This window comes from Bos grunniens, chromosome 12, assembly GCF_055505025.1.
Source record: "Bos grunniens cultivar Pamir isolate PY7600 chromosome 12, Bosgru_T2T1.0, whole genome shotgun sequence".
Lineage (NCBI taxonomy): Eukaryota > Metazoa > Chordata > Mammalia > Artiodactyla > Bovidae > Bos > Bos grunniens.
In genome coordinates this window covers 68,275,225-68,301,177 of record NC_141176.1, presented here as the reverse complement: position 1 = coordinate 68,301,177, position 25,953 = coordinate 68,275,225, and the positions used below count along the sequence as shown (strand labels likewise).

At 38.5% G+C, this 25,953-nt stretch overlaps 1 protein-coding gene across 3 annotated transcripts in view; it reads right to left on the bottom strand.

The window, feature by feature from the left end:
- Positions 1 to 25,953, bottom strand: part of GPC6 (glypican 6) — a 1,234,490-nt gene that overhangs the window by 914,264 nt on the left and 294,273 nt on the right. For all 3 annotated transcript variants that reach the window (XM_086330189.1, XM_086330193.1, XM_086330194.1), the window contains exon 2: positions 11,254 to 11,412. In XM_086330189.1, coding sequence (XP_086186315.1) covers positions 11,254 to 11,412 — 159 coding nt within the window. The remainder of the gene's footprint in view (positions 1 to 11,253; positions 11,413 to 25,953) is intronic.

The following is a 25,953-nucleotide window of genomic DNA, read 5'->3' as shown; positions in this document are numbered from 1 at the left end:
TATTAAACATAGGAAATAAGAGTTCCAACTTATTTATTTTTTTAGAAGTTAGTTGAATAAACTCTCATGAGAAATCAAACATTTGTATTACTATATGGGAGAAGGCAATGGCACCCCACTCCAGTACTCTTGCCTGGAAAATCCCATGGACAGAGGAGCCTGGTAGGCTGCAGTCCATGGGGTCACTAATAGTCGGACATGACTGAGCGACTTCACTTTCACTTTTCACTTTCATGCATTGGAGAAGGAAATGGCAACCCACTCCAGTGTTCTTGCCTGGAGAATCCCAGGGACGGGGGAGCCTGGTGGGCTGCCGTCTATGGGGCACACACAGAGTCGGACACGAGTGAAGTGACTTAGCAGTAGCAGCATGTTTACCTCAGTGTCCTCAGAGATCAGATTTTTTTCCACAAGTGAGCCAAAATTTAAAGTAACTTTAACTTCTTTAATGCCTTAAATTAAATTCTCCAAGTTTTCTATAAAAGTATATAATACTTTAAAATTTAAAAATGCTATTAAAAATAAATTATATACTTGGCTTCAGAAAACATCCTGTAAGCCACAAAAAAAATAGAGAAAAAAAATTGAAATGCATTTTCTAGATTGTGAAAAATAAGTATTTGTTAGAAACTATAAGTATTTGTTAGAAACTATAAGTATCTAAAAAATAGGTATTTGTTAGAAACTAGAAAAATAAGTATTTGTTAGAAACTAGAAAATAAAAGAGGAAACAGAAAATTTGTGGTTCACAAATATTAAAAAAAAATAAATCAACTGCAGTATAATTTGGCCTGCAAAACATTACATGAGTTGCAGATCTGGAGTGCAATTCAGTGTCAAAATCAGAAGGAAAAAAGAGAAACTTGAATAAGGTATAAAAAAAGAAAAAATGCCATTTGGTCAATAGATGCTTGAATCCCACCTTACAGATGGTGGACCTTTTATTGGCAGCCCTTAAATGACCTTAACAGGACAGAGCAAAGATGGAAAAGCTTCTGTCATTCTTATCTGCCTCAGCCCGACATCCTGATAACTGATCTCTCAACTCCACTTACCCAGTGATACTCAAAGGGTGCTGACCCAGACATGTGAGATGCTTAAACAAAATGAAGATTTCTAAATCCCAAAGGGACCACAGAATCACAGACTGCACTGTTTGAAATTGGAAGAGGACTAACACAGCTTTAAAAATTACTATGAAGTGACAGTAATCAAGGCATTGTAGCAAGGGCTTAAGGACAGACAAATAGAGAGCTCAGAAATATATCCTTACTTACAGGGTTATTTGACTTTTACTGAAAAAATCAAAACAGTCCAATAAAGAAAGAAAATGTTTTAATGTTTAAAAAATGTTTTAAAAAAATTTCCAAAAAACAAAAAAAATTTCCAGAGTTTGAGCACACAAATCTCTGTGTTAACTGGTCCTTTGAGAGACTTGTGTCTCTTAATCCCTCCTTACTCACATGTATAAAGCTCTGTGTGTACGTGTGTGTAAGTGCATTCATCCCACTTTTTGAGCTAAGGTTCTCCTTCCACTCCAAAAAAAGATCACCTTCATCCTGGGAATTTAAAATTAGTTCTATTAAATCCACTGGAATAAATACTGCTGAAATCAAATATGACTTCCAGGTTTATGGACCCTCAGAGTTAATAGATAACTAAAATTCAAGGCTTCCTATTTTCTTCTGTCGCATTTATTATAGGAGCTTAAGTAATTCATCTGACTGGTCTGTGCCCTTGGGTCTGTGTGGGTTGGTGCCACAGTCAAACAACACTGCAGCATTGTTAAATATGTTCCATATTAAGTCAAGTCTAGGAAGATAAAATAGAAATAGGAGACCTAATCTCTATACTTAATGAGCTTAGACTTCAACAGGGAATAGATCATACTTTTTTGTTCAAGAATACTATTAAAAGAACACTAAATAAGTGAAAGTGATAAGGTGTCGACTTCATAAGCACCGAAGGGAAGGAGATAAGACAGCAAGAGAACCAAAACTTGTAGTGACTACACACTGTTCTTTAAAAAGCAGAAAATACACAAAGAAATTTTCATATAAAAAATAGGTGGAGAAGTACAGTTTCTTCCAACATGGAAAAGCCTTGGAGGCCCAATTTCCTGCTATCTTCCTTCAAAGTTTGTCTTTCATTTTCAAGTTGTTTGGATTCAATTAAACCACTAGGTAGGGAGGATACAGTATGAAGATCACGTATTACTATATATAATCATCTGAAGAATAATATTTGTCTATTTAATGAATATTAAAAAACCATTTGAAAGAATAATAAATGAAAAATTCTGAAACTGTAATGGGTGATTTTTTCCTACAATTTCTCTGAGTGTCATGAATCATGCAAGCTTATTAGCTAAATCTACCTCTGCATGTGAAATTAGGATTCTCCCCCTTTTTAATGGAATAAAGGGAATCACATGGAATTAATTGTTTAGACATGCTGTCTTTTCCTTTGGATTTGCTAAAAAGCCAAACACATAGAGCTCATGATGGTTGTGCTTCAACTAAGAATCATTAGAAGACTACCTAGTGATATAGGAATATTATTTATAATGCATTTATAATCTACACCTTACATTTTCTTCTGAATCTTACCAAAGTTTGTGTTGGAATAATCTGCTTGTCTTGGTGTCCATACATTTTCTAACCAAGAGTTTGACATTTTGAATCACACTTAATAGGAACATCTAAGGATTTAGCCTCATTTTCACAGGCCTGTTCTTGCAGATAAACTAGAGATGCCAGTTCTAGCAACACAATAATAAAATGTTGGGTGGAAGCAGAAGCTAAGTGACCCTGATCTGAGTTAAAAGATCTATAAGTTGTGTTCATCTCTGCAATTTGAAAATGGCATGTTGAATTTACTATTTAAAACATTTAAAACTAGTAAAAATTTACCATCATTGAATTGGCAAGACATAAGATTGGTAATATCCACTAACATTGTTCTGCATTCGGAATGAATTCACAGTTTGGAAATCTTCAGTCCTGCATATGCTTAAGTCAGTTCTCTCTTTAAAAAATATTAATTACAGATATTGGGGATCACCCAAAAGTGAGAACATTATAAGAAAGACCCATGGACTCACTAACCAGTTTCAACCATGATAATTTTTTATGTCCATCTTGTTCCTTCTAAGTGTCCACCTCAGGGACTCCATCAGGACAGGGTATGCCATTTGAAATAAAGATTCACCTGCATAGTTTGCTTTTGAATCTTAAAAAAGCATACAAACATTTTTCTTATTCATTTATCATGTTATCTGCTTGGAAAAGGGAGGTCTTATATCGTCTCAGTGAATGAAGGAAGCCCAGTTTTTATTCCAATTCCACACCACTTGAGAAAGGTCAAAAGCGTCTTCATACAAAATTCCAGCTCAAGAGTTAGGACTTACACTGTTCCCCATTGCACATCACACCTCACAGGAGATAATGAAGTCTCCATCAACTTTATACACACCACACAACTGAACCAGTCTACACTGAGCTACTGCATTCCCAGGTCTGGGGACCAAAATGTTTCCACCCAACTCTAATTTATATCACCATTAGATATTTTTCTTGATTTTCATTAAAATAAGAAAACCTGTTTTCTCTATCCAGTGGCAGATGAATTTAACTGAAATAAAATTTCTCTTATGATTTAGTCATGCTTACTCAAAGGATTAGTGAGCCACTGTCAGGGAAGAGATACTTGTCTGCTCATTAACATTCATGACCAAGAACCCTTCTGGTAGGCTGGTCTCAGCCTCTGATAGAGAAATACTTAAAAGAACTGGCTTGTCTGTGAAACAGCTGCTCAGCAAAGCCACCATGCAAGGGAATTGGTGATAATAAGATGATAATATTACAACTACACTGGGAGCCTAATGTTTTCAGTTACTCTGAGGTATGTGGTAGTGGGATAAGAATTAGAAAATGATTGGGAGTCTATCACAAAGGACACGAAGCTACTGATCAGCAGTATTTTCTTAGTTTTGAAAGAGCTGTCCAAAGAGAAGAAAGAGAGAGAGAGAAAGGAAGGAAGAAAGGAAGGAAGAAAGGAAGGAGGGAGGGAGATTCCACTTACACAAAGATCTGGCTTCTTCATGCTCTGCATTGAAAGAGTCTTCAGCCATGCAAGGACCATTTATCCCAACACCCCGTACAAGGAAGGCATTTGCGATTTATAAATCTGTTTACCAATTCCGGCAAAACCCAATCCCTGATTAGCTGATTCTTGTTTTTGGAAGGGCTGCCCTTTGGGAAAATTGTCAGATTACTTTCCAAAGCCAGAGAGACCATTTCTCTAATTTCTAAAACCCAATTCAGCACATTCTGACTTCCAGAGGAGTGTCATCCAGATGAAATTCATATCACTGATATGTATGTATTCAGTCATGTCCAATTCTTTGCGACCCCATGGACTATAGCCCACCAGGCTCCTCTGTCCATGGGATTTTCCAGTCTAGAATACTGGAGTGGGTTGCCACGCCCTCCTCTATAGGATCTTACCAACCCAGGGATGGAATCCACATCTCCTAGTTCTCCTGCATTGCAGGTAGACTCTTTACTGTTGAGCCAGCAAGGAAGCCCATATATTGCTGATATACTGGCCCAGCAATGTTCAGGGAGGCATTTGGGTAACTACATTATACGCTGATTAACATGATAACCCTCAGGAAGTTACAGTTAACGTGTTATTCTGGTCAATAATCAAGGGGGGTAGTAACATAAGAAATGGAAATATCACATCTGTGTATTCTTAAATAATATCAAGAAAGTGGTGTGTGTGTGTCCTAAGTGTTTGTTAATGTGCTAGGATATGGGAGGTAGTCTGTAACAGGTGTGTTTGACTAACTGCGCTTTATTTGGAAAATAATTATTGCTCTTGAATTACTAGAAAAATCTGCCTCCCTCCCCACCCTTGCCCACCTGCCAAAAATACATATATCACAAGTCAACATGAAAGGTAAAACATTATTTAAGGAACAGCAAGAAGAAGTCAGTCCAGGACTGTGGTAGGTTAGGTGTAGAAATATTTACTCCTCTCCTCACCTCCATCTTCTTCGGGGTTAAACACTTTCTGCCCATCAATGGTGGGAATGACCACAAGATCTGTTTTGGCCAACAGGAGCTGAGACAACAACCAGCCAACTCTAATTTAGGCTTTAAGGGGCATCATGCGTCTACGTGTGTAATACAGTCTCCAGACTCCACCATGAGAAGAATGTAGATAGAGAGCTACTTCCAAAATACGTCTGGAACAGACCAGACCAAATCCACAGTTTAGAGGCAGCCTCGTTGAGCAAAGGCCTGAAACAGCCAAACTCCAGCTACCCAAAGACACATTCAAGGAAAAAGAGAAGCATCTTACTTATGCCCTGAAATGCTGTGGTTGTTTGTTACAAAACAACAGCAGACTGATACAGGAACAAAAATGTTTCTGCAGATTATTTACATCATGAATGTATGCCAAATGTCAATAAATTAACACTGTTGAGGGGACTCAATTGTAATTATGTTGGCATGTCCCAAGGACTTTGTGGACTATGCAAACAAGTTTGATGCCTATGTTTCCTCCTGCCACCCGCCTCCTGGCACCTCTTTAACCTTCACAACCTTAAGTCATTCTTTCAGGGTCCAGTGTGTTCCATCTTCTAAAAGTCTTCTCTTGTTTAGTTGCTCAGTTGTGTCTGACTCCTTTGCAACCACGTGGACTGCATCCCTCCAGATTCCTCTGTCCATGGGATTTCCCAGGCAAGAAGACTGGAGTGGGTGGCCAGTTCCTACTCCAGGGGACCTTCGCAACTCAGGGATTAAACCCATGTCTCTGCATTGGCAGGCAGGTTCTTCACCACTGAGTCACCAGGGAAACCCTATCATAGCAAGCACTATTCACTTATATTTTTGATTTTCTTCACTAGTGTCTCAATAAAATACATGACTCCTTCCAGTTTTCTCTGGACTTCCACTATATGGCAGAGTCAATTGTGGCTCCCTTAGAGTTAGCTTTATACGGATGTCTAGACCCCCAACAAGGTAAATTCTGTGATGGACTGACCATATTTTTGTCATTATTAGTCATCTTTGCATGTACTAAACCTAGACCCTTAGCTAGATGTCTCTATACAATAGGTTCTGAATAAATGTTTCCAAATTGAAATCTCACTCACACACACACACACACACACAGCACCCATGTGATAGGAAATTTAGAAGACTCTGCTACCATAAGGAAAACTACTCAGGGATTTTTGCTTTTCAAATAAGTATATTCTGTGAGAAAATTAGGCCATATTTTAAAGATATCATTACATTATTGTCATCTCTACAGCATATAGATGAGAAATGATATTTAAAAAGAAAACACAAGCAGATTTGCAGCGTAAAAATATTATGGCGCCATGTATAAATTATTTCCACATTCAGTCAAAATGAGAATTCTGAGGGTGTTACCATGGAATAAGTTCTTTGGGAGGATGGAAATTACTGCTCAACTTTTTTTTTTTTCTTTTGTTTTTGCTTTTAAAAATGTACTTGCTGCCAAGATCTCTGGACAAATGTATATCATAAAAATACATAAATAAAAACCAAGAAGCAAAGTAAAATAATAAGACCAAGAATACACTAAACAAAAAACCTCATATTGAGATTCAGATGAATAAATACCAGCTCAAATAAATATAAAGAAAAAACTGCCAAAGTAATATATCCCTTCAACTAAATTTTTCAGTTTCTGAATAATCCATATTCCATATATGACTCTGGAGAATAGGGTGCTTGTGCTTACATCAGGATAGAAGCTACCAGGGCTTCATGAGGTGAGGAGAATAAATAATATGCCTTCATTGATTCAATAACTTTTTTTTGCACAAAACACTCATGTCCCTTTAATTTAGGGACAATATTCAATTAAACACTGATGCTGCCCTTTCCAAAAATATGGCTAGATTCTTTAGCCACCAATATCACAATTTCCTTGTTGAAAGAAAATCAGTAATTTTTAGCCAGCGTCCACTGAAAACAAATAAAAGCTGGATTAGAATTTCAGCCAAATATCGACTTGCTATCACATTACTATTTCTAAGTCTGATGTAAGTCAAGAGCATCAGGTTACAGTCTTGGTTTCATCATTCTTGGTGGAAACTTGGCAAGTCATTTACGCTCTCCAGGCTCCAAGTTCCTTGGGGGCTGGACTATATTTAGGTGAGTAATTTTATTTTCTTTCTTTAAGGATTTTTTTTTAATCTCTTCCCACATTTCTCTGTAAGATATTTCCACCTCTTTCCCACAATTACTGGGAGTAACTGACAGTGGGAGATAGAGGAAAAGATGCTGCTGATGGTGAAATCTCAGCACATTTGGACACTAGAAAACAAAAGAGAGATTATGGGGTGGTTGTGGCTAAGAGCAAGCACTCAGGAGGGCTAGCCTGGGACAGGACGCTGACTCTGCCACTGAGAGTCTATGTGTCTCTGCACTGGAGCTCACTGCTGGTAAACAGGCTAATGTCTGTAATGGGCGAGGAACATGGCCAGATGTTGCCTATTATTACCATTCCTATTATCTGAGTATTTGGTTGCTCTCCATTTTCCTAGATCTTTACAAATTTGAAGCAAGACAGCCACTGGGATTTGGACACAGAGGCCAATCTGACAGGTCGGGCAGTTATTAAACACCAAAATGCTAGGAAAATGAGTGGGTACACAAAGATGTCACTCTGTTTATCTGTATTTTTATATGATCCATTTGTTTGTATATTTCTGGCTATCTGGGGTACTTGGCAAAAGTGAGAAAGCCCATAAGTCAGGGAATAGAGTTGTGATCATTCTTCCAGGTGTACCTGGCTGGACCTTCATCCATAATTTTAACCACTGGAGTGTATTAGAAAACCTAGGCTTGGCTACAGAGCAAACTGAGCGCATCCCTGTGTCTTTGAGAATCAGCAGTGGCCAGGTTCTGGCCAACAGGTGAGGGGTTTGCAGGGATATATAACGCCAAGCAGAGGTGGAGATTTGGCCAGAAAAGGGAGAACAAACAAACAAATAAAAACCATGCAAGACACTTGGAAGAGTACTAGTGCCAAGGATATAAACTTGAATATACATTCATCATATTTCAACTATATGTTTAAAAAGGGGAAAAAAATCTACTCATCTATAAGGAAATTCACTGCTAAAGAGTGAAAATTTCTGCAATTGGTTTTATATACTTTTTCAATTCATTGCCTCACAGCTACCCTTTTTTTCTATTCACTGCTTCACAGCAATACATTTTCAGCTAATGGAGCTAGGGAGCAAAGCTGGGCCCTTTAAGGAAATTGGGGAAAATTCATATTCATTCAGGTTTAGCTTCCAACCAGGCAATGAATATTTATAATTTTATACAGTATCTACTAAATATTACCAAAGGTATTAATAGAAAATGGGAAAGAATATGACAATAAATGTAATGTTATGTTCTGTTAAATGTTTCTGAATTTCAAATTTTAAAAGTCACCTCTACCACAAAATGACAAGCTAAATGGAATAAAAACATTTCTAGCAAAATGACTAGACTGTAGACTAATGATTAACTATGATTGAATCTAGCCGCTCTGAATAGAGTTTGGACTGAATCACATATATTAGGTGCAATTTAAATTGTTGCTGTACTTATTGAAAATAGGAAGGTAAATGGCCACCTTCTTATATGATACAGTCCTCTTTCATATAATAAAGAACACATAACCAACAAAGATGCCTAAAATCCAGATGAGAAATCAAGATCTCTGAGAAAGTGGGACCAGAGGCAGAGATGCAAAATGAACACTTTGGATCAAGAGACTCCAGCAATCATGCAAAATGACTCAGAATAGGAAGCTACTAAAAATAAAGCCCCTCAAAGCACCATCAGGTTCATCCAGGAATATAAAAAAAAAGCGGTAAGGGAACAAATGGAAAACTGCCCTCATGAATGTACCAGCATTCCTGAAAGATGACTTGGCAGGATCGCTTTTGTGGGATAAAAAGATAAATCATACAATTGCATGGATGACCTTCATGAAATTGCTCAAAGTGCAGAAATTATAATGGTGACTAATTTTTATAATTTTTTAAGACAACTCTTCAGAAACTAAGCTCACCAGATCCCATTTATATTTTGGAAAAAAAAAAAAAGCTGAAAGCTTCCTTTCTCTCCCATCCCAGCCTAATGCAACTACAATGAAACGCACTGTAGTTAAAGAATTCATCACCCCCATGTCAGATCAAATCTTAGCAAAATCAATGTCCTGTCAAACCAACTGACATAAGACCCTTAAATACATTAGAACAATTTAGAACATACCCGTAAAGAGAGAGACAGAGAGAGAGAGAGAAAGCAAGAAAGAGAGAGTGGTTTTTTTAATAGGAGAAACACATCTGGGTTTAATAATTATAAATCCAAAGATATTGAAAGTCATTGATAGACGAATACAGGAATTACCTGACTCAGTCTTGTTGAATAGCTTTACTCATTATAAAAAAAAAAAATCAACACCCCAAAAATCTACCTTAAGTCTAATATTTTTATTTAAAGGAATATATATTATGTAACATGGGCTTCCCCATTGGTTCAGTGGTAAAGAACCTGCCTGAGACACAGGTTTGATCCCTGGGTCAGGAAGTCTGCAGGAGGGCATGGCAACCTACTCCATTATTCTTGCCTGGAGAATCCCATGGACAGAATTGCCTGGCGGGCTATAGTCCATAGGGTGGCAAAGAGTGGGACACGACTAAAGTGACTGAGCTTGCACGCAAGCACAAGGTGAATACTGCCCTGGGATTATTCCTACTTAATTTTGGAGCACAACCTTATAAAAGCACTAAGAGCTGTTTTCTAAAGATACAGGTCAAAGTCAGAGCAGCAGGTCACCCTCCCCTGCTTTCTGTAACACAGGATAACGTGTCTCAATTTGCTTCAGTTTGAAGTAATACTGTACATTATAGTTCCTCAAGAACAGAGCCCCTTCAGGGCTCCTAAAAGTCACTGGATTTATAATCTGTAAATCAAGGCCAACTCCCAAGTCCTCGCTAGTTGTACTCAAGGGAACAATAGTCACAGCATCATATCTAAATAAAGAGTTACTTTTATATACATCCGCACATACAGTTGAACACAGAGTGAGAGAAAGAGGAAGAATGTGAAAACACTGAAATATACTTGCAACAGTATAAGTCCCTTTCATTTCCACAGAAAATGTCACATAATCTTGATTTTAGAACCTGGAGGACTAATCTAAGAGACATTGGCGCATCCAATTTAAAGCAGCCACCAAGAACATTTTATGTACTACAGAGAGAGAAAGAAAAAAAACAAGACAAACGTAGTATACGATTTTTCTGAACCAGCTTTGTTGTGCATTGATTGGAAAGGATGGAGGAAATGAATGGCTGTTCTGTTTCTGTCGGGCAATTTCCTAAGACCAAGGCACCCAAGAAAGGGTAGCTACAATTTGAAAGTCTGGTTTACAAGGAGCCATAGGAAGGGGCATTCATTTCATAGAGCACTGACAACACCTCACTACCCAAGAATATTATCTTTATCGTTCTTATTATTCATTCAGTTGAAAAAGTCAGATTGCTTTTGAAAATCTTTCTGAGGCTCCAATGGGAAAATCCAACACTGCATCCTAGTCATACTTATTTTTGCTCATTGTGCTTTCTAATACAAAATGTTTATTTAACAAACAGAATATAGAAATGAAGTCAATTGCTTATAACCAGGAAATCAATGAAGGGTCAGAACCTTCTGTCAGACGATTTCAACTACAATATAAAATGCAGTTACTTACGTTACAGGAAATGTACATTCTAAAATAAAGGAGTCCACATCAACTGGCACTTAAAACAAGTCTGTCCTCTTAAAAAGTGATGTTCTATTTCAAATAATTTTAAATGACATTTAATGACTTCAAGGCAAATCCCTAGATGGAAACTGAAGACGAGCTATGGTGTGACAAAAGCTGACTTAGAATCACTCTAATAATGAAAATGTAAGCCAAAATCATTCCAAATAAATCTCACAGGCAAACTGCAAACGCCAAACAGCTCTTTGTTAATTCAGGTTTTTCCAAGCTGTCAAGAGTGCTCATGGCTTTCCTAAAAATAGACACAGGTATAAATGTTTAAGAAGGAAAGAAAAGCTTCCACTTAGAGAAAATGTTTTCCATATAGGATCAAGAATCTCGCCTCGAAAAGCACACCCAACACAAGGAGAAGGAAAAGCTGCCACCTACCGTCAAACTTCTTGTGTCTGGACACGAACGTGGTGCGCACAAAGTGGCTGGTCTCCTCCACCAGGTTTTCAAACTCCAGTTTGCTCTGTTGACTGAGCTTGTCTTCCATTTCCGTGGTGCAGCACGTGTACTCTTGAGGACAGATTCTTAAGTGTTCTCCTGCAAGAAGGAAGGGAATGTCAGCACAGAATGATCAGGCCTTCAGGGTGTTTGTTTTTCTGGCATTTCCCTCAAATACTGGGGTCCCTGTTTCACCAGCCCCTCAGCCCTCTCCACGGACTTTTATCTGGGCCTTGGGGTGCCTACCATTCCAAATACTCCAGACTCAAGTTGAACCCAAACCCACTGTCTGATAGCCTCTGCCCTCCCCAATAAATTCATGTGTTGAATCCTAAGCCCCAGGGCGACGATGTTAGGAGATAGGGCCTTCAGGAAGTGTTTAGGTCATGAATGGGATTGGTACCCACACTCAAGACCTACAGATGAGTCCCCCAAGAGATCAAGCTTGCTCTTTCTGTCCCATGAGAACAGAGCCAAAAGATGGGGTCTTGAATCAAGGAGTAGACCCTTATCAGACACTGAATCCACCAGTGATGTGATCTTAAACTATCCAGCCTCTGGAAATACGAGAAGTAAATGTTTGCTATTTATCAGCCAGAAGGAAATGGCAACCCACTCCAGTACTCTTGCTGGGAAATCCGATGGACAGAGGAGCCTGGTAGGCTACAGTCCGTGGGATCGCAAAGAGTCAGACACGACTGAGCAACTTCACTTTCACTTCTCACATTCATGCACTGGAGAAGGAAATGGCAACCCACTCCAGTGTTCTTGCCTGGAGAATCCCAGGGACAGGGGAGCCTGGTGGGCTGCCGTCTATGGGGTCACACAGAGTCGGACACGACTGAAGCAACTTAGAAGCAACAGCAACAGTTTATGATATGTCGTAGCACCCAAAGTGACGAAGAGACCTGACATTTAGTTCCAGCCCCCATCACATAAGTAGAGGTACGTTAAAGACCTCAGAAGACCACAAGGTCCCTGCTTTTATTTGAAATCTACTAACAACAGGTGACAAGAGATGCAACACAGTTATAAGTGTGCTTATCTTTAGAAACCTCGAGTGAGGCAAGAAACAGTCAGCCCACCACCATAGACTGTTAGACGGTGGGGGCAAGAAAAGATGGCAATCACTCACTGAGTTCTGTTTCTGCCCGTTCGACCGCCAGAATGCATCAGCCTTCCTCCCTGTGAAAGTAAGTGTGATTTTACTGGCAGGTCTCCTATGCCACGCATTCCCTTGGTTGACATTCCTTGTCAGAGAGAAATGTCTCCTGCAAGGAGAAAGGCGCCAATGGGTTTAATTAATGCTTATGTCGTAGGGAAATGTAAAGTAAGAGCTAATGAAAGTCTTGGGTTTAATTTGATAGATTTATCTCTGGATATACCGGGCCGCTTCTTTTGACAATATTGCTTTCTTCAGTGCTATTCACAAGTGGAAGCCAAACCCTTGCTTGCTTCATGAAATTAAAATGGTCTGTTATTGCATAAAATGTGAATTTCCAATTGATTCAGCTCTGTTAGTGTCAAAAATGTTTAAGAGAGCCAGTGGAGGGAAGAAGGAAAATCCACCCAACATTTTGCTAAATAAAACCAACAAATTGCCCCTGTGATTAAAATCACTATAGGGCATGGAGAAACCAAATGAACAGAGTACTTGATGTGGTGATTAAAATTCATTTATAATGTTTAACAGTACTTATATAAAATTATGCCCCGTGTGAAGTATAGGGTGCCTGTCTCATGGTTCTTCATGAAGTTGGATGCTTTCATGCCTACTTAAAACAACCCCAGAATAAAAAAAGGATCACAGGTCTGCATTAAAGTTAGAACTTATATAATTCCTGAAAGGGAAGGAGACCATAAAATGTTATGAATATCTTTTTTAAAAAGGAAGGAACATGCAGTGTACTCGAGAATGATAAACATCAAATTCAAGATCACAGTTTCCTCCCAGGAGGAATTAGGATTTGAGAGCAATGCCCAAATACTTTTATCTGTAATCTTTTATTTCATAAGTTGCTAGATATTTACATGGTGTTTATTATATTACTATCATTACTTTTCTGTACATTTCAAATATCTTCTAATAAAAGCTTCACAGTATGTTATGAAAAAGTTATACCAGATAGGAAGGCAGGGGGTACATATGCATAAAGACAAAACAAACTGCTCTGCACATTCAGAATCCAGCCTGGCACTCACAGCCAGCTCATCATAGTCTATTACATGTAAACAAGGTCACAGAACACCCATCTCAGACCAGATCATTCTGACACCATGATGACATGAGACAAAGGAAGACCACATAAAAATTTTGTCTAAACACACAAAAACAAGGTGATTGTGCCATCCAAAAGTACCAAAAATCTCCTCTCACTGCAAGATGAGCACCCGTTCGTTTACATTTATCCTTTTATTGATTGATCTTCACCATAGTCACCCCCCTTGCTGGTCACGTTGGTTGAGATACCTTACTATGGAATTACCTCTACTTTCTGAGAGCATCCGACCTAGGGCGAAGTGCTGCTTCTTGGAGCACTTCCCCCACATCATCCACCAAAATCCAAATCCTATAAAAGAATCTGTTAAAGTCCCTCTTGGGCTTTCCAGGTGGCACTAGTGGTAAAGAACCTGCTTGCCAATGCAGAGACACAAGAGGCGTGGGTTTGATCCCTGGGTCGGGAAGAACACCTGGAGGAGGGCATGGAACCCACTCTAGTATTCCTGCCTGGAGAATTTCACAGACAGAGCAGCCTGGGGGCTACAGTTCATAGGGTCTCAAAGAGTCAAGTATAACTGAGGCGACTAGGCAGACATGCCTACAAAGTCCCTCTAACTGAAAAATCCTGAGGTTCTCTATGGTGTATTCTCGCTTGCTGCATTGAGTGAAAACTCATTCGACACAGTTGTGTTCCTGATGGGCTCTGATTTGAAGGGGCAAACCATTCCAAAAGGGGGTGGGATAGAATATGAAAATTTTGAAATTTTTCCCCTAGTGCTTCTGATACTCATATCCCACTAAGAAGCATAGTTCTAGAGTTGAAGAGACTGGGAAGGAATAAGTGTGGCAAATGGTCCACAAATCACTAATTTTCTTTTTTAAAATATCAAAACTAACTGATAAGAACAACACTGTTTCCAGATCAAATAGATATTTAAGATTAACAACTTTGCAGAATGTTCATTTCTCTAACCTGTTATAAAACACTGAAAAAAAAACTCTATTCCATTTCTACTCTAATCTGCACAATTGAAACATGCATTTCTCAGGATTTAGTAGTACATTGGGACTGCGTTCTATTTCTGAATCATTACAAGTGAGTTTACAACAAAAGGCATGGGACTTCTGGTGAAAAACTGACCAAAAGAAAATAAACATTTCGTGACCTGAGGGTAATAGTTGTATTGGGGATATTTGTGAAAGAAACGTTATGGATCTACATTCATGAAATTAAAATGGATTGGTGGTCTTCTAATTTCTAATCCCAACAAGAAAATCAGTATTTTATCTCAGGTGATAAATAAAAAGAGAAAGGTGCTTCTTAGCGGGGTCAGTTTAAACCAAACCTATTTCTTCTGTGTGTGTGTATAGGGCCATGAAGATATATGTAGGAAGTTGACTTACTAATGCAAAGCAGGGTGAGATTTTTTTTAAATCTTAGTGTCCTTAAGAAGGTAACTGATGTCTCCTCATTTGTTCCTGGCAGGAAAAAAAAAAAAAAAAAACTAAAGAGATGGAAAGACAGAGATATATAAATTAGAAAAAGTGAAGATATGGGGAAATCACCAGAATCTTGAAGAATCATGCTACAGGAAGAGTGAATCTTTTATGCAAAGTGCCTGTTAGAGAACCTAGGAAGAGACCACGATGATGTCCCCAAACAAACAGAACCAGAAGTCATGAAACATGCAGTCCATTGAGACTAAGCCTTGCTTCCTTCCTAACACAGCACTGGAGAAGAAGGTTGTGGAGGAATTAAATTCTTAATAGCTCCTCTCTCCCCCTCATCTGAGGCCACTGATCACTGTGAAAACAACTGATGACTTTCAATGGCCAAGAAGACTTAGGACAATTGGCTAATTTTGTTTTGAGTTTTGACCCTACAACAGGGTCAAACATAGCCCCTGGGCCAAATCCAGCCTGCCATCTGTATTGATAAGACCTGTAAGAAAAATTATTTTTTAAAAAATTTAAAAAATGTTATGTGCTATGTGATACTTTATGAAACCCCAATTTAACTGTCCATAAATAAAGTTTTATTGGATAACAGTCCCACCCACTCATTCATACCTTGTTTATGGCTGCTGTAGTGTTAGAAGAGCAGAGGAGTTATGAGAGAGACCATAGGTCTGTAACACCTGAAGCAATGACTTTCTGAAATCAGACATGACAGCTACTTGGCTGGATAAAGAATTACTTCTCACAATTTCTCCAAAGAGCAAGAATATGAAATTTTTCTCAGCCTACATACTTCCTGACACTTACAGTATTTTTTATTAATAAGATTAACAGGGTTTCTTCCCAAGTTGTAATTTATGAGGGTGAAAAAATCTGTTGTCCTTTTAGAGTTTTCCACCCACCTTACTTTCTCAGATCCCCTTAGGTTCTCTACATGTTACCTATTCCATAACTAGATACAATATTTAGCTCAACTGGAGCACCACCAGGCACCTCCAAGATCACTAATAATAAAGATACTAAATAGATGGTTCCAGAAGGTCAGGATAAGAGACAATAATGGCAGAAAATGTAAGATTGAAACTTTGATGACTGTGCCTTGACATATCAAACATGTATTGAAAATCTCCTCTGTGCAAATCATGATGATAGGTTCACATCCAGGAAGATTAGACGCAAGGTCAGACAATCAGTTTACACACGTGCTTGTTTTCTTAGGGCCTCTGAAGTTCATGCTAGTGAATTCCCAAGTCGCTGAATTTTTACAGAAATAGTCATTAGCTCTAAAATAAATATTGGTATTACTCAGCCATAGAAAAGAATGAAGTAAAAAAAAAATAGAAAAGAATGAAGTAATGATATCTGCAGTGGAAAGGATGGACCTAGAATTGTCATATTGAGTGAAGTCAGAGAAAGACAAGTATCACATGATATTACTTATATGTGGAATCTTAAAAAAAAAAAAAAAAAAAGGTACAAATGAACTTATCTATAAAACCGAAAAAGAGTTACAGATATAGAAGACCAATGGTTACCAAGGGCTAAGAGGTGAGGTAGAGATAAACTGGAAGGTTGAGGCTGCTATATACACACTACTATATATAAAATAGATGACTAATAAGGACCTATAGTGTAAGACAGAGAATTCCACTTAATACTCTTTAATGACCTATATTGGAAGAGAATCTAAAAAGAGCAGATATATGTATATGCATGACTGATTCACTTTGCTCATTTCACACCTGGAACTGACACACCATTGTAAACCAACTATACTCCAATAAAAATTAACACACACACACACCCAAAGAAGAAATTTAAGCTGGAATTTTATTATAACCAAAATAAATAAGGGGAATGGTAAATGTGAAAGAAGGGAGTTCCACCGGAAGACAGAGGATGAGCAAAGACTCTGGGACATAAACGCACACCATAAATTGTCATCTGTTTTCCAAGACAGAAGAGATGGGGCTGTTCCTCCCTCTACACACTCCTTTCAACTATGTGTCACCCTTTCTTTACAAAGTCTTTCCATGAATGCCAGCCCAGGAGTTCGTTTTCACTCCAAGATGCTGGATGACAGCAGAAATGTGACGCTTGCCAGATGGAGCTCCCTCCAGGGAGGGCCCAGCGTCTGAAAGCCTCCAGGAAAAGACCTGGTGAGTGGCACGGTGGGAAAGAGCAGGAGACAGGAGGACCTCATTAACCACAGACGCCGGCCTCTGTGGGTCAGTGACCGGAGACTCACTGCCCTCGGAGGTGACACATGGGGACCTCAGGATGCCCATCCCAAATAAACAAACAACAAAAATGCAATGACTGAATGAGTCACATTTCACAGCCTACAGACAGGCAAACACTTGGTTTTACAGAGCTTGGGAGTATGGAGGGAAATTACTACCCTGACACTTCCTAGAAGGCAAGTAGGAGGCAGGGAGGCTCACGAGGGAGGGACTATATATATATAGTTATGACTGGTTCACATAGTTGTATGGCAGAAACCAACACAACATTGTAGAGCAATTATTTTACAATTAAAAAAAAAAACAGAATAAAAGCAAGCTGAAGATTATTTTAAAAAAGAAAGTAGGTAGGAAATCAAAAAAACTCAAAAATACAAAGAAGATGGCAAGAGCTCACAATGCAAAGCACGTCAACGTCTGAATCTATAAATTCCATTTGATTAGAGTGCGATATTTGTCTTAGACTTGGCCCTCTTCAGAGCATGTGTTCTATGCCAAAGTTCTCTCATCCTTGAACTATTAGAATCCCCACAGTCAATTAGCTATGTCTGGTACCCAGATAGAGTCTCCTCATCATTTGATATGTCACCTCAAATAACCATTCATTTTATTCATCTGGTGCCTGGTAAGTTGACTGGAGCAAAGAATCGAAGGAAACAGGTTTGGGGAAGTTAAGAGTAAGTGAACTTTTAGCTGAATTTCTGATAGCTAAGAAAATTTAAATTGGAGTTAATAGTCCTGGACTGTTTTTAGTATTATAAAGTTCCTCTATGAGCTAATCAGAAGTGGCAGAATTTAGAAAAGTAGTATTTTTCAAATCTATGTTCCAGTTCATTTCTTTAAATTCAAATTCCCCAGACCTCCAAATAAGCACTTCTTAAACATTTTTCAGTGTGAAAGGTTATTATAAATGATCCTTTCATGTCTTGCGGGCTGCTTTTCTTTCACAAAGTTATTCGGTGCCATGATCAGAAATTTTAAACTTTCACACAACATGTGAGAAATTCATGTTCTACTTCAGTGGATCTTATCACTCAAAGAAGCTACAATCATGTCCTCCTTCATGTTTTTGACTTCCTGATAAAGACTTTGACTACCAGTTCCCTTCGTTATAAAATTTTCACTCTGCATGCTGTAAAAATAATTCTTTGAGTGGTACCCATGAGTTGTTTAAATCTGTTCCAAGAATTGCATAAATAGGATTTCAAACATAATGCTCTTAAGTTGTAAAGATCCCACCTTCATGGAGCTTGTGCCAATGTTTCTGGCCTTTATCATTTCCTTGCATAAGTTATTTCAGAAAAGCTGATGATCTGGGGCTGAAGTGAGGGCAAAGAATAAAAATGTGGTCAAAATTAGCCAAGAGTAAGGAGTTTGGGGGACAGAGAGTGGGCAGTGCTTGAATCAGGATGGTCTCAGAGAGTACGCAGTAGCTGGAGTAGGAAAAGCTATCTTTGCTTTTTCTCACATCTTACCTTGACTCGATATATAATAAAAATTATTAACCTTGTCAATAGTTTGATCTTTTCATACTGTTCATGGGCATATATATTGTCACCCTGCTTATTTAACTTATATGCACAGTACTTCATGCGAAATGCTAAGCTGGATAAAACACAAGCTGGAATCAAGATTGCTGGGAGAAATATCAGTAACCTCACATATGCAGATGACACCATCCTTATGGCAGAAAGCAAAGAGAAACTAAAGAGCCTCTTGATGAAGGTGAAAGAGGAGAGTGAAAAAGTTGGCTTAACACTCAACATTCATGAAACAAAGATCATGGCATCCAATCCCATCACTTCATGGCAAATAGATGGGGAAACAATGGAAACAGAGACAGACTTTTTTCTTGGGCTCCAAAATCATTGCATATGGTGATTGCAGCCATGAAATTAAAAGACACTTGCTTCTTGGAAGAAAAGCTATGACCAACCTAGACAGCATATTAAAAAGCAGAGACATTACTTTGCCAACAAAGGTCCATCTAGTCAAGGCTATGGTTTTCCCAGTAATCATGTAGGGATGTGAGAGTTGGACTACAAAGAAAGCTGAGTGCTGAACAATTGATGCTCTGAACTGTGGTGTTGGAGAAGACTCTTGAGAGTCCCTTGGACTGCAAGGAAATCAAACCAGTCAACCCTAAAGGAAATCAGTCCTGAATATTCATTGGAAGGACTGATGCTGAAACTGGAACTCCAATCCTTTGGCCACCTGATGTGAAGAACTGACTCACTGGGAAAGACCCTGATGCTTGGAAAATTGAAAGGAGGAGAAGGGTATGACAGAGGATGAGATGGTTGGATAGCATCATCAACTCTATGAACATTGAGTCTGAGCAAGCTGAGGAGATGGTTAAGGACAGGGAAGCCTGGAGTGCTGTAGTCCACGGGTCACAAAGAGTCAGACATGACTGAGCAACTAAACTGAACTGAATAGATGGATGAGATTTAAATAGAAGGGGTTTCTCTTTATCTTAAAATGATTACATCTTTTTAAATTCATACATGTAAGACTTTGAAACATTTAATGAAAGCACTGTCCTAATACAAATGATTGTCAATATTTGTAAGTGAAGATAGACAAAGGTGTATACACACACACAAGAATACATAGCATAACCTTTTCCAGTATTTAAAGAGAGCAAAGAATAGAAAGATTTCAGAAAATAACTGAATTGCTGGCAAGTTTTCATCTTCTGCATAGGCAACAGCTCAACAAAATTGTGGTTAAATTTCACAGGGACAACAGCAAATCTGAATGACGAGGTAATTCCATGATTCAAAATACAGCACAAAACAGCCACTCAACTTCCTACAACATTTCAACAAAAAGTTAATGAGAAGCAAATATAAAATATAATCTCAAAGCTAATGGATGAATCAGAGTTTCATAGTTATGATCCTAAACCCATAGGTGGAAGGGTACTTAATAACAGTGAGTGTTTTTGGCATCTAGGTCACAGTAAAAGGTAAGAGGTGAATTATCGTGCTGTGTCTTGAGTCTTTTGAGCCTCTTCTAATCATATCCCTGTATTTTGTTGTTGAAGGATTAATAGAATCAGAAAAACATTAGAGTGAGAAATGATCAAAAGGCAGTACACCCCTGAGAGGGGTACCAAAATTGAGTTGGGGAAAGATGGACAGTGGAGAATTAATGAGCATGCTATCCCAAGAGACGCACCTTCTGCTACACAGCCAGTCTGATCAACTCAGCAATCTTCCAAGGGGACCTTTCCTTTCTCACTCCTCTGTGTATTACACTCACCAGGTTGTAGTCTCAATATAAAATATTAGTACAGAAAGTAGTCACACTGATAATAAAATCTCAACATCCAAAAGTTAATTTTTTAGTCTCTAGATTGTTCTCTAAGAAGGAAATCCAGTAAAGAAATCTTGATCTAATTATTTCTGCACTTCAAAATCAAACTGAAAGTTATCTAAGTATGGAAAACTTCAGTTATAATCTGTAAGTGTCTGAGAACAAGATAAGCAAAAAGCCAAATCAAGGTTTTGGACTCCTCATGCCTTCATGTCCACTCTTTGATGTACACTTATCTTTTTTCTTACATTTTCTATGTATTGGATTTTCATATGGCTACTCAGTTCTTTAGGATATAAATGCATTTTAATTATTTGAATTTTAACAAGAAGTAAAATAGTATTTCTTCCAGTCTAGGAGTGTCACAGAAAATTACAGTTTTGTGTCAATGTGGCTAGGCTATGGTACCCAGTCATTTAACGAAACATTAATCTAGGTGTTGCTGTAAAGGTATTTTGTAGATGTGGTTAAGATGTGTGATGGCCTCATCCAATCGATTGAAAGCCCTCATGGGCAAAAACTGAGGTTTCCTTGAGAAGAAGAAATTCTGCCTTAAGACTGAAGCATCAACTCTGAGTTTTCAGTCTGCCTGCCTACCCTACAGATTTCAGAACTGCCGGCTCCACAGTCACATCACTCTCCCTGTGTATATGCAAAAATACATATACATGTAGGTGATACACAATGTTGAGAATCATTGCTTATTCTTTTTTTCCCTTCTCAGTGCCCATCAATCCCAGTATCAGAGATACACAGGGCCAGTGTTTTTTGATAACTGTTTAACAAGCAACTCTAGGTTTCGAAGGGGAGTTCTAATTTACAGTTTGGCAATGACCATGGTATAAATACTCTCACCACAAGCGATTTCTAGTTATCAAAATGATGCCCCTGAATTTCCAGTTGGGAATAGACACCATCACATAACACTTCTTCCTTACAGATACAAAGATATCAAGAATGTAACTAATAATGAAATGATTAGAAAGTGATGAGTTTTGAGAATTTATTACCTTATTTTTAACATAATTAATTTAATTGTAAATTTATACAATGTGATTTGTTTTTCACAGCGTTCAGTATTTTTTATACCTACATTTGAAATAGTTCTACGTAAAATGAGTTAAATACCAAGTAACAAAGTTAAAAATAAAAATGAAAACTCCTTTTTATACAAGTAACTGAATTAACTGATACAGGACAAGCAACTCAGTACTTTGGTATAGCAGCACAAACTGACTAAGAAGGGAGCATGTGAGCTTGGAGTCTCCAAGAGCCATGTGGAGGCTCTATGAAGAGGAAACAGCAGATTCCTGATGCCGTTTGATCTCTTGTACCAAGCTGTGTTTGAAAACCCAAATTCTCCCCCATTAGTCAATCATATAACAATGTGGTTTTTAAATAATGACTGCACTTAACAACAGGTTCACAAAATTCCTGCAAAATTAAGTGCACTCGCATTGGCTGGAATGTGCCACTTCTGGGTGCACCACCGCCTGAAGCTCAAGCACTGTGTGTTGCTGCCTGGCTTCTTCTTTCAATTACTTGAGCTTCCCTGGTGGCTCAGACAGTAAAGAATCCACCTGCCATGTAGGAGACCTGGGTTCCATCCTTGGGTCGGGAAGATCCCCTGGAGATGGGAATGGCTACCCATTCCAGTAATTTTTCCTGGAAAATTCCATGGACAGAGGAGCCTGGTGGACTATAGTCCTTGGTGTCACAGAGTAGGACATGACTAAGGGACTAACACTTTCACTTTTCACTTCAATTCCTTAGGTCCTCAAATTCAATGAAAATGATCCTAGACCAATGGAATCTGCCATTTCTACAACCCACATTGGAATCTAACGGCCAAATACCTACTTGCCTCAAAAGAAAACTGGTTCTCCCCAGCCATGTCTAGCTACTAACATACAGTAAAGAATTTCCCAAAGAGGCGAGAAAGGGTGAAATAGAGTAGTTATTTCAGGAGTGGGGACCTTGGCTAAACTGTGTGCTTAAAGGAAAAGGCAACATGAGTCACAAGCAGGGATAATGTCATGGAAGGGTGAACCAAGGTAACTGACCCACATTTTGCAATTTTCATTCCCAGACAGTGGCTGCTATTCCAGGGCACAGGGAATAGCAGAGTTGAGAAGGAAGCTGTTCCCCTATGGTACTGTTATAAAAACCTAAGGTTCACTATCCCATAGTCATCTGCTCATGCCCACTGTTGTTACATCCCTAACCAGTCATTATGAGCCTGTCTTATTTACCTTTGTGGTACTCATTGCCCTAGCATAGCTTTTCGGAGAAGGCCATGGCAACCCACTCCAGTACTCTTGCCTGGAAAATCCCATGGACAGAGGAGCCTGGTAGGCTGCAGTCCATGGGGTCGCAGAGTCGGACACGACTGAGCAACTTCACTTTCACTTTTCACTTTCATGCATTGGAGAAGGAAATGGCAACCCGCTCCAGTATTCTCGCCTGGAAAATCCCAGGGACGGGGAAGCCTGGTGGGCTGCAGTCTATGGGGTCACACAGAGTCAGACACGACTGAAGCGACTTAGCAGCAGCAGCAGCATCATAGCATTTAGCACATGGGACGTTCCATAACAAATGGTGAGTGCATTTGACTCTTCTGTTCTTTTCAGTCATTCATCCATTCATTCACTTATTCAGTTACCATTTATTACATACAATTAACAGGTTAAGTACTATGCCTGGTGCTAAGGGATAAGAAGAGAGTGCTTAAGAAGCTTGGAGTCAAAAAAAAAAAAAAGAAGCTTAGAGTCCAGCATGGAAAGATGCATCTATGTATTACGACTACCTTACCAATAGGCATAAGATCTAAAAAAGCACATAATTCTCACCATTCACGCACCTCCCAGACTCTAAGCACAGCATTACTGACAGAAACTCTTTAATTGGAACTTGCCTACATAGTCTCTAGGCAAGCAGCAGAAGTCCCGCCTATCTTTCATGTTTCAATAGCAAGCAGGGACATCCAAGGAAAGGTTTCGCCTGTTTCTCTCACTTCACCCTGGCTTGCATATCTTTCAAACAACAGGACCTGAATTCATTTAGCACAAGTCCAGAAGAATTCGTGTTTAAAAGAAAATAGTGTATTTCGGAGCTCATCATATGAATTAAGGGTGAGTGTTTCTTATAAAAGCTTCCAATATAAATAACTAATGAGAACCTATATATAGCACAGGGAACTCTACCCAATGCTCTGTGGTATATAAATGGGAAGGAAATCCAAAAATGAGGGATATATGTATACATATGGCTGATTCACTTTGTAGTACAGTGAAAAATAGCCTTGTGAAGCAACTATAGTCCAATACATTTTTTTTAATTTAAAAATAAAAAGAGAAAGAAAATAAACCGATTAAAAAAGTTGTGCTACTATTCTATACAGTATATGCGAAATGGGCTGTAATGAACAGTGTTATTTCTTATAGCACATGTAGGCAAAAAGTTTGGAAGTCAGAGTTCAATACTATGTTGAAGCAATTAAAAAAAGCAAAGAGCTCACTTACTAATGCATACTTTTGAAATCATAATTAGCCGATGCTTCTTTAGATAGGTTGAACTGATATTATGCATGTTTTCTTCTTCAGTATCAAGATGTCCTCCTTGGAAGTATACTTAGAGATGACTAAGACATCTTTGCCATGCTTTCTAAAAGAATTTATACAATCTTATTTTCTACTTGTGTTTCATAAATACATTATCTTGGGACCCATAAGAGAGACCCATAATTGCTAAATAAATTCAATCCTGAACATTCATTGAAACAACTGATGCTCAAATACTTTGGCCACCTTATGTGAAGAACTGACTCAGTGGAAAAGACCCTGATGCTGGGAAAGATTGAAGGCAGGAGAAGGGGACACCAGAGGATGAGATGGCTGGATGGCATCACCGACCCGATGGACATGAGTTTGACAAGCTCCACGAGTTGGTGATGGACAGGGAGGCCGGGCATGCTGCAGTCCATGGGGTCGCAGAGAGTTTAACATGACTCAGCCACCAAACTGAACTGAGAACAGAGATGTTTAAGCGAGATTTATAAACAAGCTGTCAATTTCATGCCTACTCACAGTTCATTTGCCATGTTATCTTAGACATTGCCAAAAAACTTCATATTCAAATGTTCAAAGACATCTACAATTCTACAGCCTGAATGGCATTTCTATGGGCATGCTTGGTAAAAATCGAGTTATACTGCTCGAGCGCTGCTCACCAAATCCAGGCCAACAGTAATTCACCAGTTCCCAGTGACCTTCTACATGTCAACTGACCAGAGATGCTGACTTATATCTCTCTTGTTCTGTAACCCATATTGCATAAATCAAACCAACTGCTGCCTACAAATTCACCCACAGATGATGATCGATTTCAAGTTTATTGCATCTGTAATCCCACACCCATTTTTGCTCACTCAAAGTTAGTAATTTTTACAATTGCATTTGGTGATCCTGTGGTGATATACAATAAACCAATTTACAAAGTGCTTGTTTTTGACCCTGATAACCACAGATCAGCATTCTTACTAAATTATATGACAACTTAATAGAGAATTAGGATTTACCGTTCAAAGTAAATTACTGTCCAATGGCTGTAAACTAGGGCAGAACATTTCAGAAAAGAGGCCGAGGCTAGGTGAGTGATTAAGAACCTAATCAAATTGAACTGCATGTAAGCCTGTATGAAAAATTATTTTTCTTTCCCATAAAATACTGCAATTTTAGTAGACATCTGTAAAACCAAGATTGCAACACTCATCATATCATATAGAGTAAAGCAATAAAAGGCAAACTGGCTAGAAATGTTGGAAGATCTATGCTACAGTCTATAAGTGTATATTTCTTTAAGTGTCTGCCTTCCTGACAATGAAACTCCATAATATCTAACCTTTTAGAAGTCATACAGCCCTTAATTTATAATAATTACTTTAATTCCCACTAATCACTTAAGATGGATGCCCATAGGTAAATATCACTCAGTCACTATTTCACGGGTGAGTGATGGGAGGCCTACAAAAAGGAGACAGTCCTTTTCCCCTGGCATCACTTTTGCAATTAATAAAGGGCAAGAGGTCTCTTTCCAAAATTTGTACATGGGGACTGAGATTTTAAACTGACACCACTTCAAGTGCTATGATAAATTCCATCATCCTTTTCAACCAGAGGCTTTAAAATGCCAGTGCTCAGGTGACAGAAGTACAGTCAAGCATTATCATTCAAAATTTGTGATTAAAGCTCAGTTATAGTCTTAAACCAAAAGAACTATATAGAATTTCAGAAGAGAAAGGAACAAAAACTCTCCTGAAATTAAAGCACATATCCCTATATATTAAAAGGAGAAATGAAGGGCCCAAATTGATTTTTTTTTAAATTAGAGGATAATTGC